The 24,998-nt window shown below is 41.1% G+C and overlaps 1 protein-coding gene across 35 annotated transcripts in view; it reads right to left on the bottom strand.

The window, feature by feature from the left end:
• Positions 1–24,998, bottom strand: part of NRXN3 (neurexin 3) — a 1,705,132-nt gene that overhangs the window by 1,565,149 nt on the left and 114,985 nt on the right. For 31 of the 35 annotated variants that reach the window (XR_010130801.1, XR_010130802.1, XR_010130803.1 and 28 more), the window contains exon 4: positions 12,288–12,317. The exons of the other annotated variants lie outside the window; for them this stretch is intronic. Coding sequence is in view for 28 of the 31 variants with exons in the window: in XM_055361100.2 (XP_055217075.1) it covers positions 12,288–12,317 (30 nt within the window). In the remaining 3 variants the exon portion in view is untranslated. The remainder of the gene's footprint in view (positions 1–12,287; positions 12,318–24,998) is intronic. 35 annotated transcript variants of the gene reach the window in all.

Below are 24,998 nucleotides of genomic sequence, written 5' to 3'. Positions count from 1 at the left end.
AAAGAAAATAAGACTAAAGTTCCTAGCAGTTTTCTCATGTTATGCCGAGATCAGCTCTTCCTAGAGTTAAGCAGCCATTTTCAGAAGTATTGTTTATGCTCACTATATGGATATCTGTTTAAGTACTCAGGTAATACAAACTGGAAGTGTTTTAACCAGACTAGTATCTTTAAAATTGCAGTTGTTTTAACATCTGTGGTGTGTATTTTACCAGGAAGCGGTAATTTCCCTATTTAAACGAACGCTTCCAAAAAACTATTCCCAATCAAAATAGAAAATGTACTTAAAAAGACACTTGAGTTAAGCCAATCCAAAAGTTCCTTCAAATTTTAGAGTCATTAAGCCTTATAATATTAGCTTTGGTAGCTACTTTAAAATTGCTGTCCAAAGTGTTTTTAACTGAACACTAACTAGTTCTAATTCTAGCTATTTTCATCCAAAATGAAAATCATAAAAAAGGGTTTCATGTCAAATAAATTTTGGTAACTTTGAAATGTACATTTTCCTTCTCAGAGGTTTGTAATTTGCATTGCCATAACAAAGGCTCTGAGAAGCCCCACAGTCAATAAACCTGCTTAGTTTAGAACTATGTTTTCAGAACTTACTTTTCCCAGTAGTTTTTTTTTCTTGAAATATTATTAGCATCTCTAAACATTGAGTACACATGGACACCAAGACAGGAACAAGACACCAGGGACTACTTGAGGGTGGAGGATGGAGGGTGGGAGGAGAAAGAGGATGGAAAAACTACCTATCGGGTACAATGCTTATTACCTGGGTGACAAAATAATCTATACCAAACCCCTATGGCACACAATTTACCTATATAACAAATCTGCACATATATCCCAAACCTAAAGAAAAAGTTAAAAAAAAACATTATTAGCATTTCTCAAAATTTTTTCGGAAGATGACAATCTGGCTGAACGTGCTATATAATACCAGGTTCTACAAGATGACAAAACTTCCTCAAATTCACCCAGATTTCTATTTTTCCTTGGGCCTATTTTGAAACCATATAATGCATTGTTTTTAAAGAAACAGAACATTTAAAACTTCCCCAGTCAATACGCAAATAGGTTTAATAAGTCTAGGTTTAATAAGCAAGAGGCATTAGCCTCTATTTGATTTGAGTTTCACAGTCCTTTCATCAACTTCATAGCACACAAGCCATTACAGGTAAAATACTGGACCACAAAACTCACATTATCAAGTTCAGGTTCAGAGATATCACTAATAATAGAAGAGTGTGTTGTTCAATGCATATTTGCCATTTAGCAATTCTTACCAGCAACAAGGAACAATGGATTACAGTAACAAATTTATTTCAAATATTTCAAGAAAATGGGTTGAGAGACTTTTCTATATTTCTTTATTGTTTGAAAGACTTTTATTTGGAGAGAAGTACAATACACACACACAAACACACACACACACAATAGTATTTGAGGTTTGAGATTTATTTTTTATAGTATCAAGCCAACGTACTGACTCTCATTTCAATAATAGATCTGCAGGCATTTGTGAGGCATAGTCATTAGCTTATCTTTAAGTAAATATTTTGATTGTCAGACAGCTCACTGCAAACAAGGTTCTTTTCCAAACTCACTTCTGATGCATCCAAGCCCACTTGCACATCATTCGTTTAATAATCTGTGTCTGTGCTAAAATATAAAATCATCCTAAGGAGGTCAAAGTACAGAGAAAAGCAGGCTTTGCAGGGTTTCATTTGAAAGGGCTGCAGAGCATGTGGGACCCAGTTCTCTTTCAGTTCTATGGTCTTGACTATGCTACATTACCATAAAGCTTAGGAAATGAGCTATTACACACCATCATCCCTCCTAACTGCTATCACAGAAAATCACACACTCACAGAACAGCATTAATTGTCAGAATTAGCAACCATTTAAAAGGCAGCTGTTCTTTCACTCTTAAATAGGCTCCAAATTTCAGATCTTCTCCTTGCATTGGCTGCTCCATCTATTGCTCTTACACACGCACACACATGCATGCACATGCACACAATGGCTCTTTAGTCGAACAAATTTTTTAAATTCTCTATATTCATAAAAAAAAACAAGAAAATGTTATTAAGCAACATTTTTCATCCCAATACTTGCCATCGTTGGTACAACCGACTGGAAAGCTTCCAACCTGCACAGAAGCACTTTTCAAAGATCCAGGTGGAAGGTCTCTGTTTTGTGTGGGTTGGGGAAAAAAAAGAGCAGTATCTCTTTAAGAGTCAACAGTAAATTAACTTGCCCAAAAGAGTGAAATAATTAGCAGTTAGTAGCTTATTAAAAGGATGGCAAAGGCCAAGCTGCCATCTGGGATCTGCAGTTTCTTGTGATTGTTATTATGTCAAGATGTGCAAGTTGCATTAGGTTTCATGTCACCGCTTCTGCCCTTGCTTTACATGTAAATTTTAATGAAAGATGCAGCACTTTTACAATCAGACATCCATCAAAAAGTGTTATTAGTCTGGCTTTTTACAAAGCATGTAGTCTTTTCCACCTCTGCTATTCTGCTTACCACTAAATGCCTTAGGAAAAAAGAAAAAAACTCAATAATATCAATTAGATATTCTCTTTGTATAGAGGGAAACCTGCGCTTCATCAAAAACAGGGCAAAGCTACCTCACAAGAGGACAATATTTTTGCTTCTATTTACACACAGTGAAAAACCACACTGCCTGGGTGTCTCACAAGGTTAATCCTTCTTAATGAAAGTTAAGCAATCTAGAGCCTGCCTACTGATTATTACATGGATAAACACAATTTTGGATTGAGTGGGGAAAATACATGTATTTATTAAAAATAAATGGCAATTTTTAAAAAAATAAATCAACCAATAAAGAAAAAGAAGTAATGGCAGAAAGGGTCACAATGGAACCTTATAGTGATGGGCATATTCTATTTCTTGATTTGGATGGTATTTATGTGGGTATATACAGGTTAAAAAAAACACCTTTAAGCTGTATGCTTAAGAGCATGCATTTTATACACTTTGCACTGTGTATGCCATCCCCAATAAACAAATAAATGACAAGCAAATAAAAAATTCCCTATGTGTTCACACACAAAGCACATTTTCTTTTCTGATTCTGATAATGTAAAGCATGGGTGATCTGACTAAATGATTACCTAACAATTTCCCTTTAAAATAAAAAAATTAATTTAAAAACTGCATATATAAAAATACATTAAAAACAATACATTTAAGACTTTTTACTTGAGGAAAGGTGGTTGTTACATCTGAAAGCTATTTTCAAACTCCCATTGACTGTGAGCAAGGTGTCAGAGGGCTGGGTCTATGTTTGCTCAGTTTCTGTGTACTTAGCACCTAGCATATCGTTGGCTCTCCATCAATATTTGTTGAATGCCAAATAAGCATTGCTTTTCTAATACTGAAGCAGAGGATCTGCTTAATTCTGATACATGTCACCCTGGAATCTATTATTTTCAGTACACCTACAAATGGCAACTACATATAAAAACACAATACACCAGTATAAGCCTATTAATATGTATTTGTGCAAATTGTACCTATACTCAGATATACACTGCCCTACACACCTAAGAAACAGACCATGGCATGTACAAGCCTAAGCACAAGGGGAAATGCACTTTGCTTGTTCTCTCATTAAGTATCTTTCCATCAGACTACTCTTTCGAATTCTTTACAAATGAGATGTATCTTAAAGACAACACAATTCAAAACATTCTTTGCCTGTAGGTGCTATCAAAGTCAAGTTTATGTGTGTATACATATTGATCTACAGTTGAAAATTATATATCTTCTAAGATTAACTAACTCAACTGGATAAGCAAAGGTCTATACAAACAGATAGATAATTATTCATACCTTAGAGGAGAAAGTATTTTATGACATATATACACAGACATAAAATCTATAAGTAATTAATAAATCCAAATTGATCATTGAGGAGGAGGAAACAGACATGTTGTTTCAAAATCTGAGAAATAATTTCTGTTATGTATTGTCAGTTGGAATTTAATTAAAATGCTCTACTGATACATTGTACATTTTATTAATAAATCTTCTGTTCACATTAACGCTTTTTTGAATGCTCCAAGAAACGTCCATGCAAAAAATGTCTTTGGTGTCCAGTCAAAATTTCTAAACAAGAAAAAAACACACTTTTCATATTTTTCAAGCACCGTCTCAAAGACATCACTGCCAAAAACACAGAGCTGCTAAAATCAAGCAATTTACTTTTTATGTTTAAAATAAATCTATTTTCCCCCACAGACTTTCAAAACATTAGATGAAAAAATACATGGAAAACAGGCTTCTTGAAAAAACAAAGCGATTTTATATTCACTGTCAAGAGGACAAATCAGTGGTGGATGAGAAACAGATGAGACAAGAGATGGAAATGTAATACTGCCCCTATTTTATTATAATTAGATATTTATAGAGCACAGATGAGTTTATTTTCATAATTAGTAGCTGGCATTAGTAAACGAATTTGCATACACAGTTGGCTATCAAGGCAGTAACTTATTTTCAAGGCTCTCAAGTCCTAGCAGGGACAAGAGGGGTCTCAGCTCCTCAAATAAGCTTTCTTAATGTTATTACCAGTAAAATGCAATCTACATGAAATCATGTTCAAATTCATGTAGCTTGATTATCTCTTTCCAGTTTGGCCAGTGTTGATTAGCTCAGCATTAGAAGGCCAGTGATCAAATCTACATGGGAAAAATACACATAAACAAATCAAAAAGGGCTTTTGAACTTTAAAGGACTAGAATAGATCTTAGGGTCAACACTGTGCAATCCAGTGAATACAAAACTCTGTGGAGCAAAAGGAAAAAGAAACTAAATCCCCTGCTGCCCGGCCGCCCTAAAGGTTTAAAAATCAGTTCTTGATCGTTATTAAAGATGTCAGATACCTCTCTCCCAGGTCATTCTCTGCATTCTCCATACCCTCCCCACACTTTCCCACACCACTCTACAAAAGCAGCTTTACCCAACACACAGACCAGCCTCTCCGAAAGTAGTGCCGAGGGTAGGAAGGATTCTTGGTAACTGATCACAGCAATGGTCAAAGAGAAAATTAATCAAACTACCTCCCACTATTGACATCCAGTAAGAAATCTTGAAGGAATCTTTTTCTCCTCCTGTCTTCTCAAGCCAAAGGTCAAAAACTTATGACTCATGCACCAAATCATCTGGCACGCAGGTGTGTGTGTGTTCATACGTACACAGAGAGGAGAAGATACCTTCAGATGACATTTTTATCACGTCCACTTCTGGCTTTTCTTGAGCATCTGGTGACTGTGCCTGCATCCTTGCACTGCAGCGATCAGCTGGAGCAGAGTGGAGACTACTGCCTTTGATGGGACTTGCACTCTCCAGTTTGCCATGATTCCCACCATGACCTATTGCTTCTCTTACACTAGGACACTACTTATCTCCAGGTCTACTTCTTAAGACTGGTCAGGTCCCTGCTGGCTTTTGGGTCTGTGACCCCTGCCCTGAGTTCAGTTTCAAGGGAAGGTATTTGGTAACCTCATCCAGAACGGGCAATCCCTAAATGGACTAGAAGAAGGGGAAGAAGGCCAAAATATACTCTCAACACTTAAACAGGCGCTTTCGAAATACCTGACCAAGGCTGGTTGCTGAAGTCCTCTGTGTGAGCCACTTCTAGGTAAGTTCACGCTTGTTTCTGGCCATGTCCTGCCCAACAGCCTCCTCAACAGAGTGGTTTTTGTTATAGCCTACCCACCCTGCTCAGTTTTGTAGATTTAACTTGACAATTCTTTCCATTATGGATTTACTACTTCATCATTCAGCTTTAAGAGAATGACAACATCTGAGGCATAGTCCTTCTTTTCTCTGACAAATGTCTAAGAATAAATTCAAGACCTTTCCCACGTTTATTCTGGTGTAATCTATAAAATTTTCCCTCTGACACTTGCACACACAGGGCCAAGAGAAGGCCTTAGTGAGGAGGGAAGTGGAGCCAGAACACGTGGTCTTACTTCATGACCCATTGGGACTCCTTTGCTCAGTGATTTGGGGTCATGAGGGTTGTGATAAGGGCACATGTTAGTAAGTAGAGAGATTTCATTACTAACATCAGTGTTGAAAATCTAATCCTGTCCATCTCCCCTCCCCCCATATCTAAAATCAGTTGTTTAGTTCAGTTAAACCACTACTTAATTTTGTAAGCATTCATTAAGTACGGCTCTGGCCCTAGTACTGAGCTTGTGTAGAACGAGTGACAGAGAGGGCAAAGACACAGGTCTTGGTCCTTTGTGGGACAGGTGTTGGGGAGTGGATTGAAATACATGAGTAAATGTGACTCAAGGCAGTTTAGCATAGGTACCTTATAACACAGCAACAAAGTCTGGCAGACTTAGGAGCCTTGGATCTTCAAGGATAAGAGGGAGAAGCATGTTCAAGGACATTTAAGAAAGAGAATAGAGCTTTAGCAAAAGTCCAAAGGCAGGAGAATGCAGTGTGGATGCAAGCAGAGTGACTTTGGGACTTTTGGAGATGGGGGAGCTGGCAGGGGTGATAGGTGGGCAGAGGGGGTATGCCCACTGAAAATAAAGCAGGGAAGGCACCTTGACAATTATACAAGAAGAATCTACCCAAAACTTTGGAACAGATGAGCTACATGACCCGATTTAATTTTAATTTTGCTTTATTTTCACTTTTAGGAAGATAAACGACAGCAAGATAAGAGGATTAGAGATTTTGAGTCCTTTCTGCATGGAACACACTACGCTAGACACATCTGGATGTTAACAAATGAATACATTTGTCTTCAACGTACGTGCAATCTAGTAGAGGGGAGTGGTCCAAGTCCCAATTAACTTCCATATAAATTGTTAGAGAGGTACATGGAGGAAGAGCCCAACTCTGAATGGAGCATTCAAGGAAAATATCACATAAGAAATGAAATATATGTATTTTTCAATGGGCAGAAAAAAGGGGATGAGGGACTATTAAAAGGTAGAGAAACAGAATAAGCAAAGGTAAGAGATGAGGAAATTCTAGAGAGGTTATTTGGTATTCCACTTGGCTGGAGCAGCAATTTTGTAGTTAAGCTTAACAGAGGAGCAAGATAAAGGTAAACACGACCATATAAGGGAAGGCTTTGAAAGGGAGATAGCTAATCCTGCACTCCATTTGTGGGCAGCAGAGTTTAAGCAATTCTCAACCACTGGATAGACTAGAAGAGAACAGAGGCAGAAAGACCAATTAGGAGAGGGCAATAATTGAGTAAGTGCTAACTGGAAACTGATCCAGGGAGCTGACAGCAGAGATGCAAGAGACATTCTGGAGGAGAGTCTCAACAAGCTCTCTCTCTACCAATTGCCTAGGAGTAGGAAGGTTCAGGAAGGAGAATGTTAGAAACTAATTCCTGGGTTTCACACCCCATGGTGATAAGGCAGGTCGGAAATGCGTTAACAAACAGGGAGACATCATAAAGGGAAGCTGGTTTGTGGGCAGATGACATGAAGGTTGACTTTGAGCCTACTGAAGTGCCTCCCTTAGTGGGGCATTTACATAGACATATGCTACAGAGAATGCAAGGTGGTAGGCTGGAACTTATGACAGGTCAGTGTAGAGAGGTAGCTAGAAGGCTTAAACATGGAGGTCACCCTTGTATCCAAGAAAGACAGTATAGAGTAGGGGTTAGGGGCACAGATTCTGGGTTTGATTCTCACTTAGTAGTCATCGACTTATGTTATCTGACTCTGAGCCTTATTGTTCTTATCCATAAAACAAGAATAATGTCATCACCTACCTCACAGATGAGTTATGAGTATTAAGTGTGACAAGCCCATTAGGCATATAGCACAATGGCTGGTGCATGAAAGTGTCAGCAGCTTCTAGTAGTGGTAGTAGCAGTGACTCCGAGAAAGAAAATCAGATACTCACGTGCAAAATCTAAAAAACACTCAAAACATCTATTTTATGGGATATTGTAGGGGATTAGGGAAAGACAAGGAGACAGAGACAGAGACTGAATCTAATGTATTGCCAATGAGAGAAGAGGCAACAGTGCCACATGCATCAGAAAAGTTGAGTCCTAGGCAGATTGGTGGCTGTGCCTATGAGGTCACCGGTGCCTTCCGCTAAGTAGTGTCAGTGGAGAGGTGGAGATACAGCCAGATGTAGCCCTTTAATCATTTATTCCTCTTCCTCTCCCTGCTTTCCCACCCACCTCCTTTCAAAAGATACCAACTTAGCAATGGCGTAAGGGTTCCCCATGACAGATTTCTGAGAATGAAGCCACCTGGGATTAGCACAAAAGGAACAGGCAATCAACCAACCCCAAAGTGGAAAGGACTGAACTGCTTCCAAGGCAACCATACATAACTTTTCAAAGACCCAGAAAAGCATAAAACTCAAATAAGCGATAGCCATCTCACAGACGTGTCATTGAATCCATGTTTTCAACAACTTGTCAGCCCCTTCTTTCTTCAACATCCTCATGGCATAAAACACATTTCCTACTTCTGTTACTTGCCAGTCTTTGAAGGAAGAGACAGCACACAGACTCACTGAGATAGGGGCTGGAGAATTAGGGAGGAAACAGGGAAGACTAGATGTAGATACATATTTATAATTTATCAATTAACCTCTCCCTTCACTCCTGAACAACTAATCCAATCTGAGCTGGTGAGCCAGGTTCTCTAGGCTCGGGTCTCTGACAGCTTTGATTAGAAATGGATGCGTTACCCAAAGGTGTGGTGCGATGAAAGGCATGTCAGAATGTTGGCACAAGTTTGCACACTCAGCCCCTCTCCTTTTCTCTGCCTACCTGGCAAAAGGCTGGCTTTGTAAGTTAAAATCCTACGTTATCTCTTTCTCCTCTTCCTCCTGACTGTGTAACACATTTTCATTCCTGTGTTCTTTCACACCCTCCCAGTTCCACCCTTCTGAACCCATCACCCCATCAGAAAATTCCAAATCCCTCATATACAGGAAAAACAACACAGGAAAAAAAGAGAAATAAATAAATATCCCCCCCAATTCCACATTAAATAAAATTTCAGGCAATTCACCAATCCTCTCCCTTTCTCATCTATCATCCTTCCCCCACCAATTTTATCCCCAAATTCAGTTATTCCAAATAATAGCAACAATGATACATAATTTCATACTTCCCCTGTTCCCTCAATATATTTACTGGGAGGGGATCTTAGAACACCCTCCCCCGTTCCTGCTAGGAAGAGTACAAGATCATGCAGAAGGCCCGCCCTCAGTTTAGAGGGAGGCAGGCCAACACAGAATCATCCCCAAACACTGAACATGAAATGCACTGAAGGGAAATGATAGCATTGGCTTTTTATTTTTATTCTTATTTTTCAGTTGTTGTTAAAAGCATTAATTTATAATCTGGACTATATTCAGAATCGACAATCCTCTTGGATGCATATTTCAAAAGGCAGATTGATAGTTATAATGATAAAAATAAAGTGAGCTCTACCTTTACTTCTACCTACAGAAATGAAGGTCCAATTAAGTAGAGGAAGCATGGTGTTCACCATGGAGGCGGCAAGAGAGAGACAGAGAGAGAGCAAGGAGAGTCAAACATCAGCACACTGCAAACACACAAAGAGACATAAAACACACAAAACAAAAACTCACAACAGTAAAGGCAGTAGCATTGCAACATCCTAAGGAGGCAGCGCAAAACAAACATACAACGTGGAAGCTTAAACAAGCAGTAAACGCTGTGACCAGCAAGGCTGCTCCCTCAGCTTCATGTTCAAGCTCCATCCCATTCATTTCTTCTCAGTCCCATCCTCAGAAACATGACAAAGTCTGCATGCAAAAGTACTGCACAGCCACATGTATGTGAAATTGCATGCACTTAATCTAAAAATGATTAGGGAACATCTCGGAGAAGCTAGGTTCTCCTGTATTTTCCTAACATTAATATGAGTTATGAGGACCAGGAGTATAACACACATGTATAGGTGGTGTACACACAACATACATAAATATTTCCACACATATTTATCGGCACAAAAATAAATTGTTAAGATTCAGCAGAAACCAGACAGAAGCCTCCTTTTTTCATGTTGAAGGAATAAGGAAAAGGAAAGGAGTACCGGTGAGAAGAAGAGTATCGGTTTTTTACTTAATCATCAAATGGGTGAGAACAGATAAGGGGATAGGAAATGGAAAGAATGAAAGGAAGAGGAATGCAGTCAAAGGACTGTCTTAAAAACAGATTAAACTTCAAGTTGCAACTTAAAATATTAGTAGCATCAGTCACCCAGAAGAATTCTGCATCCTTTCTTGAAAACCTCTCAAAAGAGGAATTCACAACATCCATGTCTGTCATTATGTCTTTCTCTCTTTCTAGAACGTACCAGACTTATTCCTCCGGAGCATGGTTGTATCTGAAGCTCTGTGTGTGTGCATAAGGAATATAATATAGGCTCTCCAAATGCTTTTCATACCAGTGTTGGGATTTAGCCTTCCAAGATATCCATGCTGCATCAGTGTGTCTGCAATAAGCTAAATCAAGATCAAGGAAGTCTCCATCAGCCTATCCCATTTGCCACACTCTGCCCTGTGATGTGATGCACTCAGTTCTCCAAGCCACTATAAAAGCTTGGAGAACTCCCGAGGGGCACCTGGGAGCATAAGGCTAAAGAATGTAGGAGGGGAAAAAAGAATGTAGGAGGGGGTTATTGGGACTCTAAGAGTCTGCTTTTGCTGGTGTAACTTGTCACCAAAGGTGAGCCATCGAATTCCAGCAATTCATAGAGCTCTGTTCCTCAAAGAGATGTGCTTAACTCTCTCAAGCTACCTGCACGCTGGTCAACATCAGGTACATCCCCTACTCAGGTCCACCTCATAGTCACTTGCTGTTGGCCCTTCCCTCCCTCACCAAACTGCAAGAACAGAGACTTCATCTCAGCCTCTTCTGGAGCCCTTTCTAATACTAGAGAACTCACCTGATCTCCTCTCCCAGTTCTATTTTTTGACATATGGTCTCTACCAAACCATCTCCTTATTGAAATTTCTGAAGTCCACACCACTGATCTTGGCTTAGGTCTGGAGGATACATTTACATTGGAAAAGTAGGCTTCCTCCTTACCCTGCTTTGTCAGTTCAGGATGCCCTCGACTGCCCACTTCCACAGCTAACTGGATGCCATAAACAAACTTCTTCCAGCCTCGGGCAGTTCCTTGATTTGATGATACTGCCGTTTATGTCAAAAATGTCTGATGGACTCAATGTCAGGGAGCAGGGGAGGGGAAGTCCCACCCTCCTCAAAAGATCAAGAAAAACAGGAATATACGGAATTATCCTTCTTTCCCCTTTTCTTTGGTCCTCCAGAAGAGGTGCTGAGTCCCATGTATATTTCAACACGACATAGTCAAGAAAAATTAGAGTTTTTGGTTACAGGGCAAGGCAGGTAGACCAATCTTGCAATCATCCCAAGGCTCAGAAGAAACACAATAGCAGCAATTGAACTGCGAAGGAAAAGACAATTTTAAGTAGGCTCAGCTCTCAACTCCTGATTTAGGCTGATAATGTGGAAAATTTTTATTTAGGAGAAAAAGGCTTCATTCACATCCCACCCTGTGCTTAGCTGAGCTGAATTTCCTGCACAGTTCATTCCTTGCATATTTGAATATTTTAGGTTGCAGATGCTGAATTTACAGATCTTTATATGCAGTTTTCTTCAGGGTGTATAATGAGTTAGTATTCTGCCATGAGGACATTAGCATGTTCTTTAGGTGGTTTTTGCTTTTATATAAAACTGAAAACAGTCAAACCCACAAGGGCTTCCTTTGACCATGGAAGGCAGATCATTACGGGCAGTGTAATGGAGGGGAAGACAAAAAGCAGAGGGAAATTCAGGGAGGAGCCCAGCTCCTCTCCCCCAGCCTGGAACCCTGGCATGGGGCCTGGGGAGGAGCAAGAGGAAGTTAACCGCTTGGTTGCTCTGAAATTAGCTTCATTCACCCCCATTATCGACACCGTCATGCCTGGTTTCATGCTTCCCTCTCGGATGCAGCCCAGCAGGGCCAGCGCCCAAAATGACAAATGGTGGTGGAGAATGGAGAAGCCAAGGGGACAATAGGGGTGGGAAACCATGATGCATCAAGGAAGGTGCCCCCACCCCCACTGCAGGGTGGTCCTGCAGCCAGCCTGGCCCAATGCAGGAAGGACAGGCAGCGAATGGCCTGCCAGTGACGATGAGGCTCTGTGACCAGCCAGAGGCACGGAGGCAAGCAGTTCAGGCAGCTGCAGGACCACAAGCACAAAGCACCTACCTTGTTCACTCATCATGAGGTGGGAGAGGCCTGAGGAAGAGAAAGAGGGAGAAAGGGAAGAGGAGTGGGGAAGGGTAAGGAAAAAAGAAAGAAGACAAAGTTAAAATCCCAAATGCAATACAATCTTAATCCTTGAGTGGAAAAAGGAGTGACAGGGGCCACACGCTTGCTCACATGTCAGACTCCACATGCACATACCCTGGGACATGCAACAAACACGGACACCCCAGCCTTCCTGCTGCTGGGCAGAAAGCCTGGCTTTCTAGCTTACAGTCTTGTGTTTGCGGAACTGTTCTGGGCCTAATCACGAGAACTTTCCTTTTACCGTTGTTCTGTGCAATAGGTAGGATTTGTGATAAATCTGTTAAAGATTAAGTCCCTTGGGAAGCAGACTTAAGACGCCAGGTAAAGTAGGTTTCTTTCTTTTAAATTACTTGTAATAGCAATACATGGTCACTGTAGAAACTTGGGAAAAATCATCAGAACAAAAATAAAAATATCAATGGCAATCCCACCTTCCAGAGACTACCATCCAACTTTTTTTTCTCTAGATAGTCTTTTCTACAAAAGTTGAATCATATGGAATGTACCAAATAAGTTCCTGTTTGCAAGAGTTGCTCAGACAACCTGGAACTGTTTCTATCACTGTCATCTTAGCCCAGGGACAACAATACCACTTCTTCCACTTCTCCCCCACCATCTTTCCTAGAAAGGCCTCCACACTTGATCAGGGAGGACTAGCCAAGCACTGAATGGTTATAAAAGGTATGTAAAGTCCCAATAAATAGATAACAGAACCTCTGGCTATATTATTACGGAAGGCAAACAGGGATATTAAGAGCTCCTTGGTTCAGGAAAGCACAAGCCTTGATAAATCTATTAAGAAGAAAACATTTTTAACCAGGAACCAATTGTACCAGTTATCTGCTCTTGTATTGGTTCTGTTATTACTGGAGACATTTGACATATCCAAATCACTCCAGAGAACCTTACTCTCAGCAAAATTCAGGGATATAGGGGATTAATAAAGGAAAAAAAAGTATGGAAATCTCTAAATGTTTTTGGAGATTACTAGAGACTTAGAAAAGTAATCAGAGACAAAGCACAGGTCAAGCAACTGACTTTTAAAAGATCAATGATATATTAAATACACAGATAAATGTGCCATAAATGTCATGGGGTCTATTTGTTAAACAAATTTCATTAAACTATAATATTTTAAATAGATAGTATTTGTTTCTCTAGGACCAGGATAAATACTCACGGAAGAATGAAATCAAGACAAAACAAGTCATTCTCATGATTTGTTTTGTTCAAAAAATTCATTTTGGGTCTTTTGTGGGGGAAGGGTTTAGTAAGAAGAGAGAAGAAAAGGCCCTAGACTTGGTTAAAAGAAACTTCCATAGAAATAACGGTTCTTAAAATGTCTGTTGGAGTATGTGGCAAGGGGAACAGGAACAGAACAGGTGTATGAATTCAGTAGGTGACGCTCACAAGAGTGGCTCACACCCGTAATCCTAGCACTTTGGGAGACCAAGGCAGGAGAATAGCTTGAGTCCAGGATTTTGAAACCAGCCTGGGCCACATAGCGAAACCCTGTCTCTACAAAACAAAAATTAAAGAATTAACTGTGGGTGGTGGTGCATGCCTGTAGTCCCAGCTACTCGGGTGGGCACTGAGGTGGGAGGATTGCTTGAGCCAAGAAGTTTGAGGCTACAATGAGCTATGATCGCACCACTGCACTCCAGCCTGGGTGACAGAGCAAGATCTTGTCTCAAAAAAAAAAAAAAAAAGACAGAGAGAGAGAGAAAAAAAAAAGAAAAGAAAAGAATAAGGAAGATCTGAAGAGCTACCTAAGAGTCAAATAGAGGGTTAAAAAGGGCAAACATTTTACTCCTGAGATTAAAGATGTTTGGCAGCTGCAGGAAGAAGTGAGTAGGAAAGAGATGGAAGAGTCTTTATTTGACCCACGTGAATATTTTTTAAATTTACTAAATAAAGAGTGAACAGGACATTTGGTAGTAAGAGGGGATTCAAGCCTCGTAAAAACCCCTACCGTTGCGCCTTATCTTATATGCTTCCCAAAGTGTATTTCACTGACAATCTACATCGGCCACCTGGAGATGCTTATTAAAAACGAAGATCCTGGGCTTCACGAACCAAGACCTAATGAATCAGAATTTTGGGAAGGAGTGGGGGCCAGATCTGAATTTTAAACAAGTTGCCCAAGTGATTCCCATGCTTACTGGAACTTGAGAGCTACCCCTTTAGAGTGGCACATAAATCAAATTTTGGTAAATTAAATCGTATAATAAATGCACTAAGGGGAACTGGATATTTAGTACAACGCTGCAGTGGACCCTTTTGTAAAGGGAAGAATCCTTTTAAAATGCAAATAACTCACCACCTGTGTTTTTAAAATTCAAATATGTACTTATCAGGTTTTATTAAACTACATATGTAGTTGCAGTATTGTCACTCAAACAAAATGTTCACATTCAACTTATAAAACCCTTAAATAGAAATACTAGGCCAGAAAACAAGATATACGATCCTGATGCCAAAACTTTGGTTTTATAGCCAATAAAGCAAAATGGATATGAATCAGTGTGACAGAAAACAGGACTGGGGGGAGAAACCATGTAACCATAATATGGTTTGTTTTATTTTGCTTTTTGAGAAAAGAATTATCTTCCACTTTCAAGGGCTTTTACATCAGTACATTTTCTTGCACAAACCTGTCCTCAGAGCTTGCAGAGTTAAAAACTGGAAACCAAGAATTCCATCATGCCCAGGTCTATTTTGAAATTCTGCTTCTCCGCCTTCTACCTCAAAACACTCCTACTTGTTGCTAAAAATCTCAAGCCCCTCAACAGTGAATGGAAGTACCAACAACCAATCATCCAAACAATTCATGTATCTACCACATGCATAGACTGAATAAGGTAGTGGGGATACAAGTAAGTGTGGGACATCATCCCTGACCTCTAGAGTTCAGTCTAGCTGCGAAGGTGTGCATGTGCTTATATTTACACACACACACATTTGACATATATACTCATACCTGACAGTGATGCATGGGGGTTAAGATCAAGGACTTCAGAGCCAGGTTTGATTCCCATCTGTGCTACTTTCTAACTTGTGATGCTAGGAAAGTTGTTAAACATTTCTTTGCCTTGATTTTCCTATCATAAAATTTGACTAATAATAATGCCTACCTCAAAAGTTACTTTGAGGATTAACATATATAAATTTGTGCCTACACATAGGAGCTTTTTCTTTTTTTTTTTTTTTCTTTTTTTTTTTTTTGAGACGGAATCTCACTCTGTTGCCCAGGCTAAAGTGCAATGGTGCAATCTCGGCTTACTGCCACCTCTGCCTCCCAGATTCAAGTGATTCTCCAGCCTCAACCTTCTGAGTAGCTAGGATTACAGGTGTGTGCCACCATGCCTGGCTAAATTTTGTATTTTTCAGTAGAGACGGGGTTTTGCCATGTTAGCCAGGCTGGTCTCGAACTCCTGACCTCAGGTGATCTGCCCGCTGCAGCCTTCCAAAGTGCTGGGATTACAGGCATGAGCCACCACGCCCAGCCTGACATGAGCTTTATAACAGTTGTTGTTGATGTTATTTTTATTATGCCATGGAAATATACTGACATGTAAGGCAACACCTATTATAGTACCTGACAGACAATAGGTGTTCAGTGTGTGTTTGATGATTGAATGAGGAGTGAATGGATAATTCCTAAGTGTCAAATGATTAATTCAGACAATAAGACCAGTAGGGACTATAAAGAGGGTTCCAGGTGCTCAGAAAAGGTTTCTGGAGGACAGAGGAATTTTTAACAGGTCTTGGAAAATGGTTTAGGGTTTAGATGGAGGACATTCCAGGTAGCAGCATGAGCTACCAGGATCATAAAGTGCATTGGTAAGGACTTTTCTGTTCAGCTTTTCAGAAGCAACCAGGACACTGCCAGGTACATGGTTGAGACGTAACAGCATGCTATACAAATAAAGGAATGAATATATATGCATAGTTCATATAAGGAAAAAGTGAAAGATGATCCTAAGAATCAGAGTATGGAGGTCTGGAGTTTCAAGGCTAAGCAAAGTGGACTTGATCTTGTCATTGATGGGAGACATTGAGGGTTCACGGGCAAAAGAAAAACCCAAGGAAGATGGTATCGAAGAAGATTATTTTTGCAATACTGTGAACGAGATGGATCAGGGGGAAAGAGACGGAGGCACAGAGTTCAGTTACAGGGGAAGGACCTACATTAGTATCATGGCAGTGGGAAAGAAAAGAAAAAAGAGGATTGAACAGGCTTCGGTGATGGATGAGATGCTTTAGGAGAGGGGTGGATGGGAGACTGGGGGAAACAGTAACAGAAATAGGAAGGTGGGGTGGAGTAGGGGGATGGATTCAAGTTGGTGGGGATAATAAGTTCTGTTTGACACATAAAGAGCTGAAAGGAGGAATCAGTCAAGCAAAAGATCCAGTGTGCCCTTAACAATGTAAGACTACAGTCTGAGAGAGACTCAGGACAAATATTAATATAAGGGCTTCTCACAACCCCATTCATAGATGAGAGGGTCAGCACCTGTGTCAGTGAATGACACCTCAAAGGAAAAGGGGTTGGAGACCTGAGTCTTAACCTGGGAGGAGTGGGGAAATATTAAGATATCCTGGAGGTTCTTTTTTCCAAGCATATTCAACATTAAGATATAAATGTTGAAATAATTTTACATTCAAAAAAAAAGGAAAAGGAACTATATGGCTTTCCAACATAAATTATAGAAAATAATGCTCAAAAAATCTTAACTGAGTAGGATATAATTAGCAAGAAAGGAAACAGAGTCTATGCTAGGTATGCATTCTGTATGTTGTAGATGAGGAAGGGGCAAAAATGAAGATGGACCTTCTAGTCGACCTCAGAAACAGGGGGTCAAAATGCATGCCCATCAGCAGCAATCTCCCAGGCCACACGGCCAGCCCTAGGACAAGCACCCTGGCTGGTTTTGGAGTTTAGCATTTATTCTGGGTTTGATATTCCAGGGCTGCCAAAAGAAAAGGCACAGGCTAAAACGGGGGCTCATGGAAGCAGAGGGGACCACACCTTTCCAAAACAGTCTCACCATCGGCTCTGGCTTTGAACAGACCTTCAACTATGACTCAAAATGCAGCACCATTAAAGTTCATCTAAGGAAATTAAGAATTGCCAATGTCAAATTCTTATGGAACTACAATTCCTTTTTTAAAAAATAATTACAAAAATATAAGAAAGCAACGGAAGTGTCTCCTGTTTGATGTCACACCCTGAAAAAGTGCTACTCCAGCTGGATCCCAACAGGATGTCTGATACTTTTGACCCTTCCACCTCCCTCTTTCTAATCCTATTAATATATTCCACCCTTCTTGTACCTGCCTATCTGTGGCGCACAGGTTCTCAGAGTACATAGAGGAATAAGAGGAGAAAAAGATCACCAGGAGATAAGGCATACAAAGTTGAAATTGCCTTAGAATAGACTGCAAATCATATGTAAATTATATGCAAAGTACACGTAAGGCCCTCTAAACTATGTTACACCCTTTGGGAAAATCCCCATGGAGATAGCTATAGCTGCTTTTGCAGCTCGGGAAAATGGAAATGGCTATGAAAGCAAAGTCATTTGTAAGCGGCTGTGGCCATCATGAAGCCTGTCATGAGAATGACTAATACAGAGAATAGAAACCATTTACTGAAACAGGCAAGAGGAAGATGTAATGTTCAGGAACCAGGCCAGAAGTTGAAGGCCTCCATCATTTAAGCTAATATTGTCTCCCCCTTAAATCTATAATATCCCACCCACTTCAGATGGCTTTCAAATCCATTCTTCTTTCCTTCACCCTGGCCGGGTAATTGGCAAAAGCATTTCAGGGAAGGAAGGAAGTCACTCACAACGGGAGAAAAAAAGAAAAAGATTCAGAAAAGACGAAAAAAAAAGTTATCCCTGCCAAGACTTTTATTTCACTCGCTTTCAGAGTAACTTTTATCTCAGTGAAAAATCCACATATATCATCTCTTTTTTTCATAGTGAAGTAGAGAAATTAAATGTCACTAATTGCTGCAAGTGCCAAGTGCCAACGATGAATTCTTATGAAGCCACAAGGACTTTTTAAAAGAGTAATTACATAAAATCAGAAGGTCATAGAAACATTCACCTGATGTTTCTGGAAGAACTCAGGAGATACTGAAGGGGGAAGAGGGTGGGCCCCCAAATTTGCAGAAGCCAAAAGTGTCTGTAGGGTGACCAGGAATTTGGAAAAGAGAGAAAAGGGAAAAAAACTCATGTTGTTCAATTTGCATTTTAAAGAGGAAAGTGGCTTGATAACCCTCCCAAAAATGACCTGGGAAAGGAAGAATTTCATCTTCCAGTTGAAATACACATCTTAGCATTTTAAGCACTAAAGAGACGGAATTCAGTTAACTTGGTAAAGAGAATTACAATAACAGCGAATATCTGTTGGTTGTTTATCACAGACGAGACATGGCTATGTGTTATCTCATTAAATACAGCTCTATGGGAAAGACATTGCTATACCATTAATTTTACACGTGAGAAAACCAAGGCTGAGAGCTAAAGTCACACTACCTTAGTGAGGGGTGAAGTGAGGACTCTGCACCAGCAGATGGACTTTCCAGCCTGTGATGGTAACCATGACACCAGTTACCCCCTCTAGTTCAGTGCTAATGGAGAAGAAAGGAGACATATCTCCGAGAATCCAGAAGCAGAAAATCGTGCCTAGACATCAGCTTCATTTATGACCCTGGCTCAGCATGGTTTAAAGGGCCCTGGGAAGCCCTTTTAAATGGCTGTCTTCTCCCTTTCCTCAATCCTCATCCACAGAATCTACTAAAACATGAAATTCTTCCTTTCCCAAGTTATCTAGTGGCATAAAGCCACTTCTCTCTTCAAAACGCAAATTTAAACATGAGACCCACTCAGACTCCTCAGTCATGGATACTGTCATGTATGAGATCATCAGGCCAGCCAGGTTAAAGGTCTCTCATCCAAGACAGGGGCATGCACAGGAGCTTTTGAATGGAGAAAGTCAAGAGACACGCAGACTGAAGAAGTCTGACACCATGGGCAGGAGGCAGAGCACAGGAGACAGCGTGGGATTGAGAAGAATGCTCACAGGAAAGGGGAAGGGTGAGAAGAAACCTTCTACCTAAGTCCCCCTTTTTTTTTGAGACAAGGTCTCACTCTGTTGCCCAGGCTAGAGTGCAGTGGCACAATCGTGGATCGTGGCTCACTGCAGCCTCAAACTCCTGGGCTCAAGTGAACCTCCCACCTCAGCCTCCTGAGTAGTTGCGATTACAGGTGAAATCCATAATTTTGTCTCAGACCAGCCCTTCCCTGAGTAATTCCCTGACCTTCACTGTGAACCTGAATCTACTTTTTCTGCCCAGGGTTCACTAGTTCCTTACAGCAGAGCCTAGGCCTGCTCCACATTTGGATCAATGATGTGTCTGAAGACATTCATGGCATGCTGTCTGGATGTTGTGATGACCTCAACCTGAAAATAACTAATTTGTTAGATATAAGAATTAGGGTCCAAAAGGATGAGAACAGGCAAAAGTGAAATTTAATTTTAAGGGCTAAATGTAAATTTTGGCACTTAAGTGCAATCCTCTACCTACCAGAATAAAAATGTTCAAAAGTCTCACCTTTTCTCAGCATTGTCTATACCAGATATAGGGTTTTGGTTCAGTGTATGTTGCCATACATTAGGGGAGGCATTAGTCAAGTGGAGTATTAATTCCAAAGGAGAATACCTAGGACCATGAGGGACCCAAAACATGTCAACATGCAGAACAGCTCAAGGAACTACTATGTGCAGCTAACTTTGTAAAAAACTCATGTAAGAACATGAGAGCTACCATTGAGCAGCTTTGTTTTGTTTTGTTTTGTTTTGTTTTGTTTTGTTTCTTTTTGAGATGGAGTCTTGCTCTGTTGTCAGGCTGGAGTGCAGTGGCACAGTCTCAGCTCACTGCAACCTCTGCCTCCCAGGTTCAAGCGATTCTCCTGCCCCAGCCTTCCCAGTAGCTGGGATTATAGGCGTCTGCCACCACGCCCAGCTAATTTCTGTATTTTTAGTAGAGACGGGGTTTCACCATGTTGGCCAGGATGGTCTTGATCTCTTGACCTCGTGATCTGCCCACCTCGGCCTCCCAAAGTGCTGGGATTACAGGTGTGAGCCACCACACCTGGCCCCCGTCGAGTGTTTTTAAAGTTGTACGTGCATGATGGAAAAAAAAAAAAAAAAAACAAGCACATTTGGCATGAACAGATGGTAAAATAATAAGGGAAATTTTATTTGCCAGAAATGCCATAAAAGAGAGTCAGAATGAGGTTGTAGGAGATAATTACCAGAAAGTCCTCCCAACTCTAAGATTCTTTGCCTCTGTGAATTCTGATGATCTCCAAAGAGACCAAGCAACATATTGGGCAGGACTGTATTAAACTGCTGATAGGTGACTTGTTTTGACCTATAAAAATGGTGGTTTAAATGGCTGAAATCCCCTGAGAATGCTACCCATAATCAGAATGGCAGACTTCAACAATAGCCTGCCACCACTACAGCCAAGCTATACAAAGCTTCAAATAATCACCTAACAGCAATTATGAGCTAACACTCAGGATAATCGTATAGGATTTACATACAGGATTTTGGCTTTTCTGCAAGCTTTACACAGCACTGAGAATGGATCGAATTGTTGGACTGATGATGATGATGATTTCCAGAGACTCAGAAGAGAGAGATCCTGCTGCTAATTCTCCAAGATAGGGGTTGCCCAGATTCCAGCCTCTGGGTTTTGCCCTTCCATGATACTACCACGTTCAGTCCTCACCACCTAGCCTTTTGTACCATGTAATCATACAAGCCCACTCACTGTTTGCCACTAGACCAATATTGTTCTTAGGGCAAGGTGGCTGGACTGAACAGAAAGGGTTTCTTCCTATCATGCCCATGAGTAACCAACAGCTTCTGTATGGCCTAACTACAGTGTAGGGGAAAGAATGTCTCCAGCATATTCCCAAGCTATTCCATCTCTTAGTGGGGAAGGAGTGGTGAGGCTTCCTCATGCATTAATGCTGTGGAAGACAGAGAGACAAAGGTAGTTATGCCATCACTCTAAGGGCCAAAGGAGCAGCAGTAATGACTTTTAGAAAAGAATCATTCCAAAGGAAAGAAAGTCTTTGCTCTCCAGCTGTCATGAACTTCCCTAAAATAGTTCTTCATTCATGAATGACATGAAGCTAGAAGGGACAGCTGATGTGCTAGATAAAAGCACTGCACCCAAATAGATCATGGTGTGACGGATTTTTAAAATCCAAAGCTGGATTTAACAAAGTCAAAGAATGATCCCAAGCTTTAGTTAAATAAACCAACTGCACAAGTCCAGGAAAGGGAGAGAAATGGGCACAAAAATAGTAAAGACTTCCACTGACATTACAATAGTAAAGACTTTCATTGACATTAAGTTCAATTAATACTATAATCTTTTTTTATTAAGGCTAAGATGTTTGGTGCTGTCATTAATAGATATCTAGTCTAGAAAAAGGGAATCCAGGCCAGGTGCAGTGGCTCACACCTGTAATCCCAGCACTTTTGGAAGCCGAGGCGGGTGGATCACCTGAGGGCAGGAGTTTAAGACCAGCTTGGCCAACATGGCAAAACGCTGTCTCTACTAAAAATACAAAAGTTAGCCAGGTGTGGTGGTGGGTGCCTGTAATCCCAGCTTCTCAGGAGGCTGAGGCAGGAGAATCGCTTGAACTCGGGAGGCAGAGGTTGCAGTGAGCTGAGATTACACCACTGCACTCCAGCCTGGGCAAAAGAGCAAGACTCCATCTCAAAAAAAAAAAAAAGGGAGTCCTGAGACCACTCTATAATGAACTGAACTGATCCCAATCATACTCATAATACTGTATGTGGTGTGGGCATCCTTCTTTGGAAAGGATGCAAAAAATAAAATGTGTCATTTTTCAGAGAACAATGACCTGGAAGAAAGAATTAAAACCCCTTGTAGGAGAGTGCTTAAAAAAAAAAAACTGGAGATGTTTTAGCCTTTAGAAAAGAAGATCCTTAAAGACAAAAGCCCTGTCTTCAAACACTAGGAGTGTAATTAGAGCTATTCTGTGTGTCTCCAAGGGCTGGAAGCCATACAGGTGGTGGAGGCTATAGCAACTAGAGATAAGAAAGAGCTTTCAAACATTCAGTGCTGTTGGAATGGAATGGAAAAGCTAAAGGAGCAATGAGTTGCTCATCTCTGAAAGGGTCCAAGCCAAGTCTGAATTAACTCTTACAGAAGATTCAAAAATTAGGTGCACAGAGAGCCTTGACAATCTATTGGGCCTCTTCCTTCCTTGAAATGCTGATTCTAACCACAGGTTTATGAGCACCTACAATGTGGCAGGTAGTGGGGATACACGCATGGATAAATCTCTGTTCTCAAAGAGTAAGACACTGCTGCCCTTCAAGTGCCCACGGTAGCAGATAAGGGGGCCAGAAAATACACAGCTGACTATGGTGTATCATCATGATGGCTTTACTAGACCTATGGCCTAAAAGCCATGGGGAACTCAAAGGAAGATCATCATCCCATCTTCCCTTCTACCTCCTCTTCACAATCTCCCACACTACTCATGATATATGTGGGAGTATAAAATTACGGTGAAGAGTGAAGCTTTCAGGTCCCTTCATCTTCAAGATGACTTTATTTTAAAACAGTGATTCTCAAACTTTGGTTGTATTAGAATCACCTGGGAGAACTATCCTAGTTTAGTGAACCTGGATCTCATTCATTAGCTCTCCAAGTGATTCTGATGCATACCAGAGTTTGCAAACCACTGCTCTCGATAATCCAAAGCCTGGATTCAAATGCCAGCTCCACCTCTCACTAATGGTGAGACTTCTGAGCAAGTTAACTTTGCACTTCCTTCTGCCTCTCATCTGAAAAATACCTGTAAAATTTCCTGCCTCTCATCTGCAAGATATCCTTTCAGAAACACTGTGACAGTCACATGTAACCACACATGGAATACACTTAGCACAGTTCCTAGCACACAGGAAGGGCTCAAAAGCATGTAGTTATTGCTGCCATTATTTAGGGGACTGGTCTATCTGGGTCCTCTCTCTGCCCTGCCCTCCATCTCTTGCCAACACCATTTCTCTAATAAGCTGGCAGCATTAGCAGACCACCTGCCCAGTGCATCCTCAGATGCCTCCCTACATGGTCACAGTCAGCTAAGCTACCTCATAAAGGGACCCACTGCCCTGGACTCTCAGCTGCATTCCACCTCCTCACCCCTCCTGAGGCCTAGCCTAGCAAACTGACAAGCTTAGCCTCGTCCTTACCAGACCTCCCTAGGCAGGTCTGCAGACTGGGAGGGTCTCCAAGGCTGTCCCAAACTAGCTGTGTGGCTTAGCTGAGTCGCGTGGGAGGTCTGTTGCCTCATTTCCCCCTCCTGGACAGGGAAGGAACTGGTCTAGAATAGTCTCGCAATGGTCTCATCAATGACATTTTGAGCAGCACAAAACTTTGAATGAGGTTCTTCTGCATATCACAGCACATTTAGCATTCATTATCCCTTCCTTCTAAATGCCACTGCTGCCCTCAACACTGGAGCAACAAATAAACACCTCCGCCCATTTGGCAGGGTCAGGGGCAGGATACCACGAAGGATTTTTCCAGCTAAAACTCTGGCCTTGCCCTCCAGAACTGGGAAATGAAATGTGACCATAACCAATACCCCGGTGGGTATGCCTAAGACAATAAAGGAGGGATTTCTAACGGCTCTAGAAAAAAGCACCAAGGCCCAGTGATCTGCATCCCTGAGTGAGCCAAAGCTGGAGGCAGGTTGAGAAGCAGCTCCTTACTCACACTTACTCATCGAGAACAGCTACAGGAGCCAGGGGGGTCTTCCTGGGCCCCAGCCAGGCAATTGGCTGGGAATTGAGCACTGTTAGCCCAGCTGAGGGCCCCCTTCCAATCTAATTACACGCAATGGAGGTAGATTTCCCTGCAGCCTCCATCTCCCACTGAGCCAAGCCCAAGATGGGCACTGAATAAAGATTCATTCAATTACCTTCTGTCTCAGGATGAACCCCAATAAAAAGCGGACTTTCTTTCAGCAGGACGTGGGATAAAACAAAGAGCTGAGTCCTAAGCACTGTTGATTCATTCAGGAAGTGTTTTTCTGTGCCTGCAATGTATTGTCAGAGTTCTAGGCTAAGAGGGCACAGTTGTAAACAGCATTGTACCTTTGTGAAGTGTACACTCTAGTGGAACTCCCTAGGAGATGTCTCCTGGGCCGCACCTACCAGGGTTTGCACTCTGTTCCACTACTTTTTACTGGGTTGTATCAGTGAGGTACTTATTGTATCTGAGCCTCAATTTGTTCATGGGTGAAATGGGCCAAATAGCAATTTACCTCCTAGGGATGTCAAAAGCATTAAATGAGGCATGTAATACTTAATATTTCCATGCCTCGCTTAAAATACAAGCTCAACAATTTCAAGTGTTTTTTTCTCATAAAGTAATAAGGAAGAAAAGCAAGTAAGAGTATTGCCCCAAAGAATAGCAAAGAAAAAACAAAATATCTCATAGATACTACTAGAGTTAGGAGGTTGAAGTCTTTGGTAATGGAGAAGGCATTCTCCTGG

This window comes from Gorilla gorilla, chromosome 15, assembly GCF_029281585.2.
Source record: "Gorilla gorilla gorilla isolate KB3781 chromosome 15, NHGRI_mGorGor1-v2.1_pri, whole genome shotgun sequence".
Taxonomy (NCBI): domain Eukaryota; kingdom Metazoa; phylum Chordata; class Mammalia; order Primates; family Hominidae; genus Gorilla; species Gorilla gorilla.
This window is presented reverse-complemented; position numbering and strand designations above follow the sequence as displayed.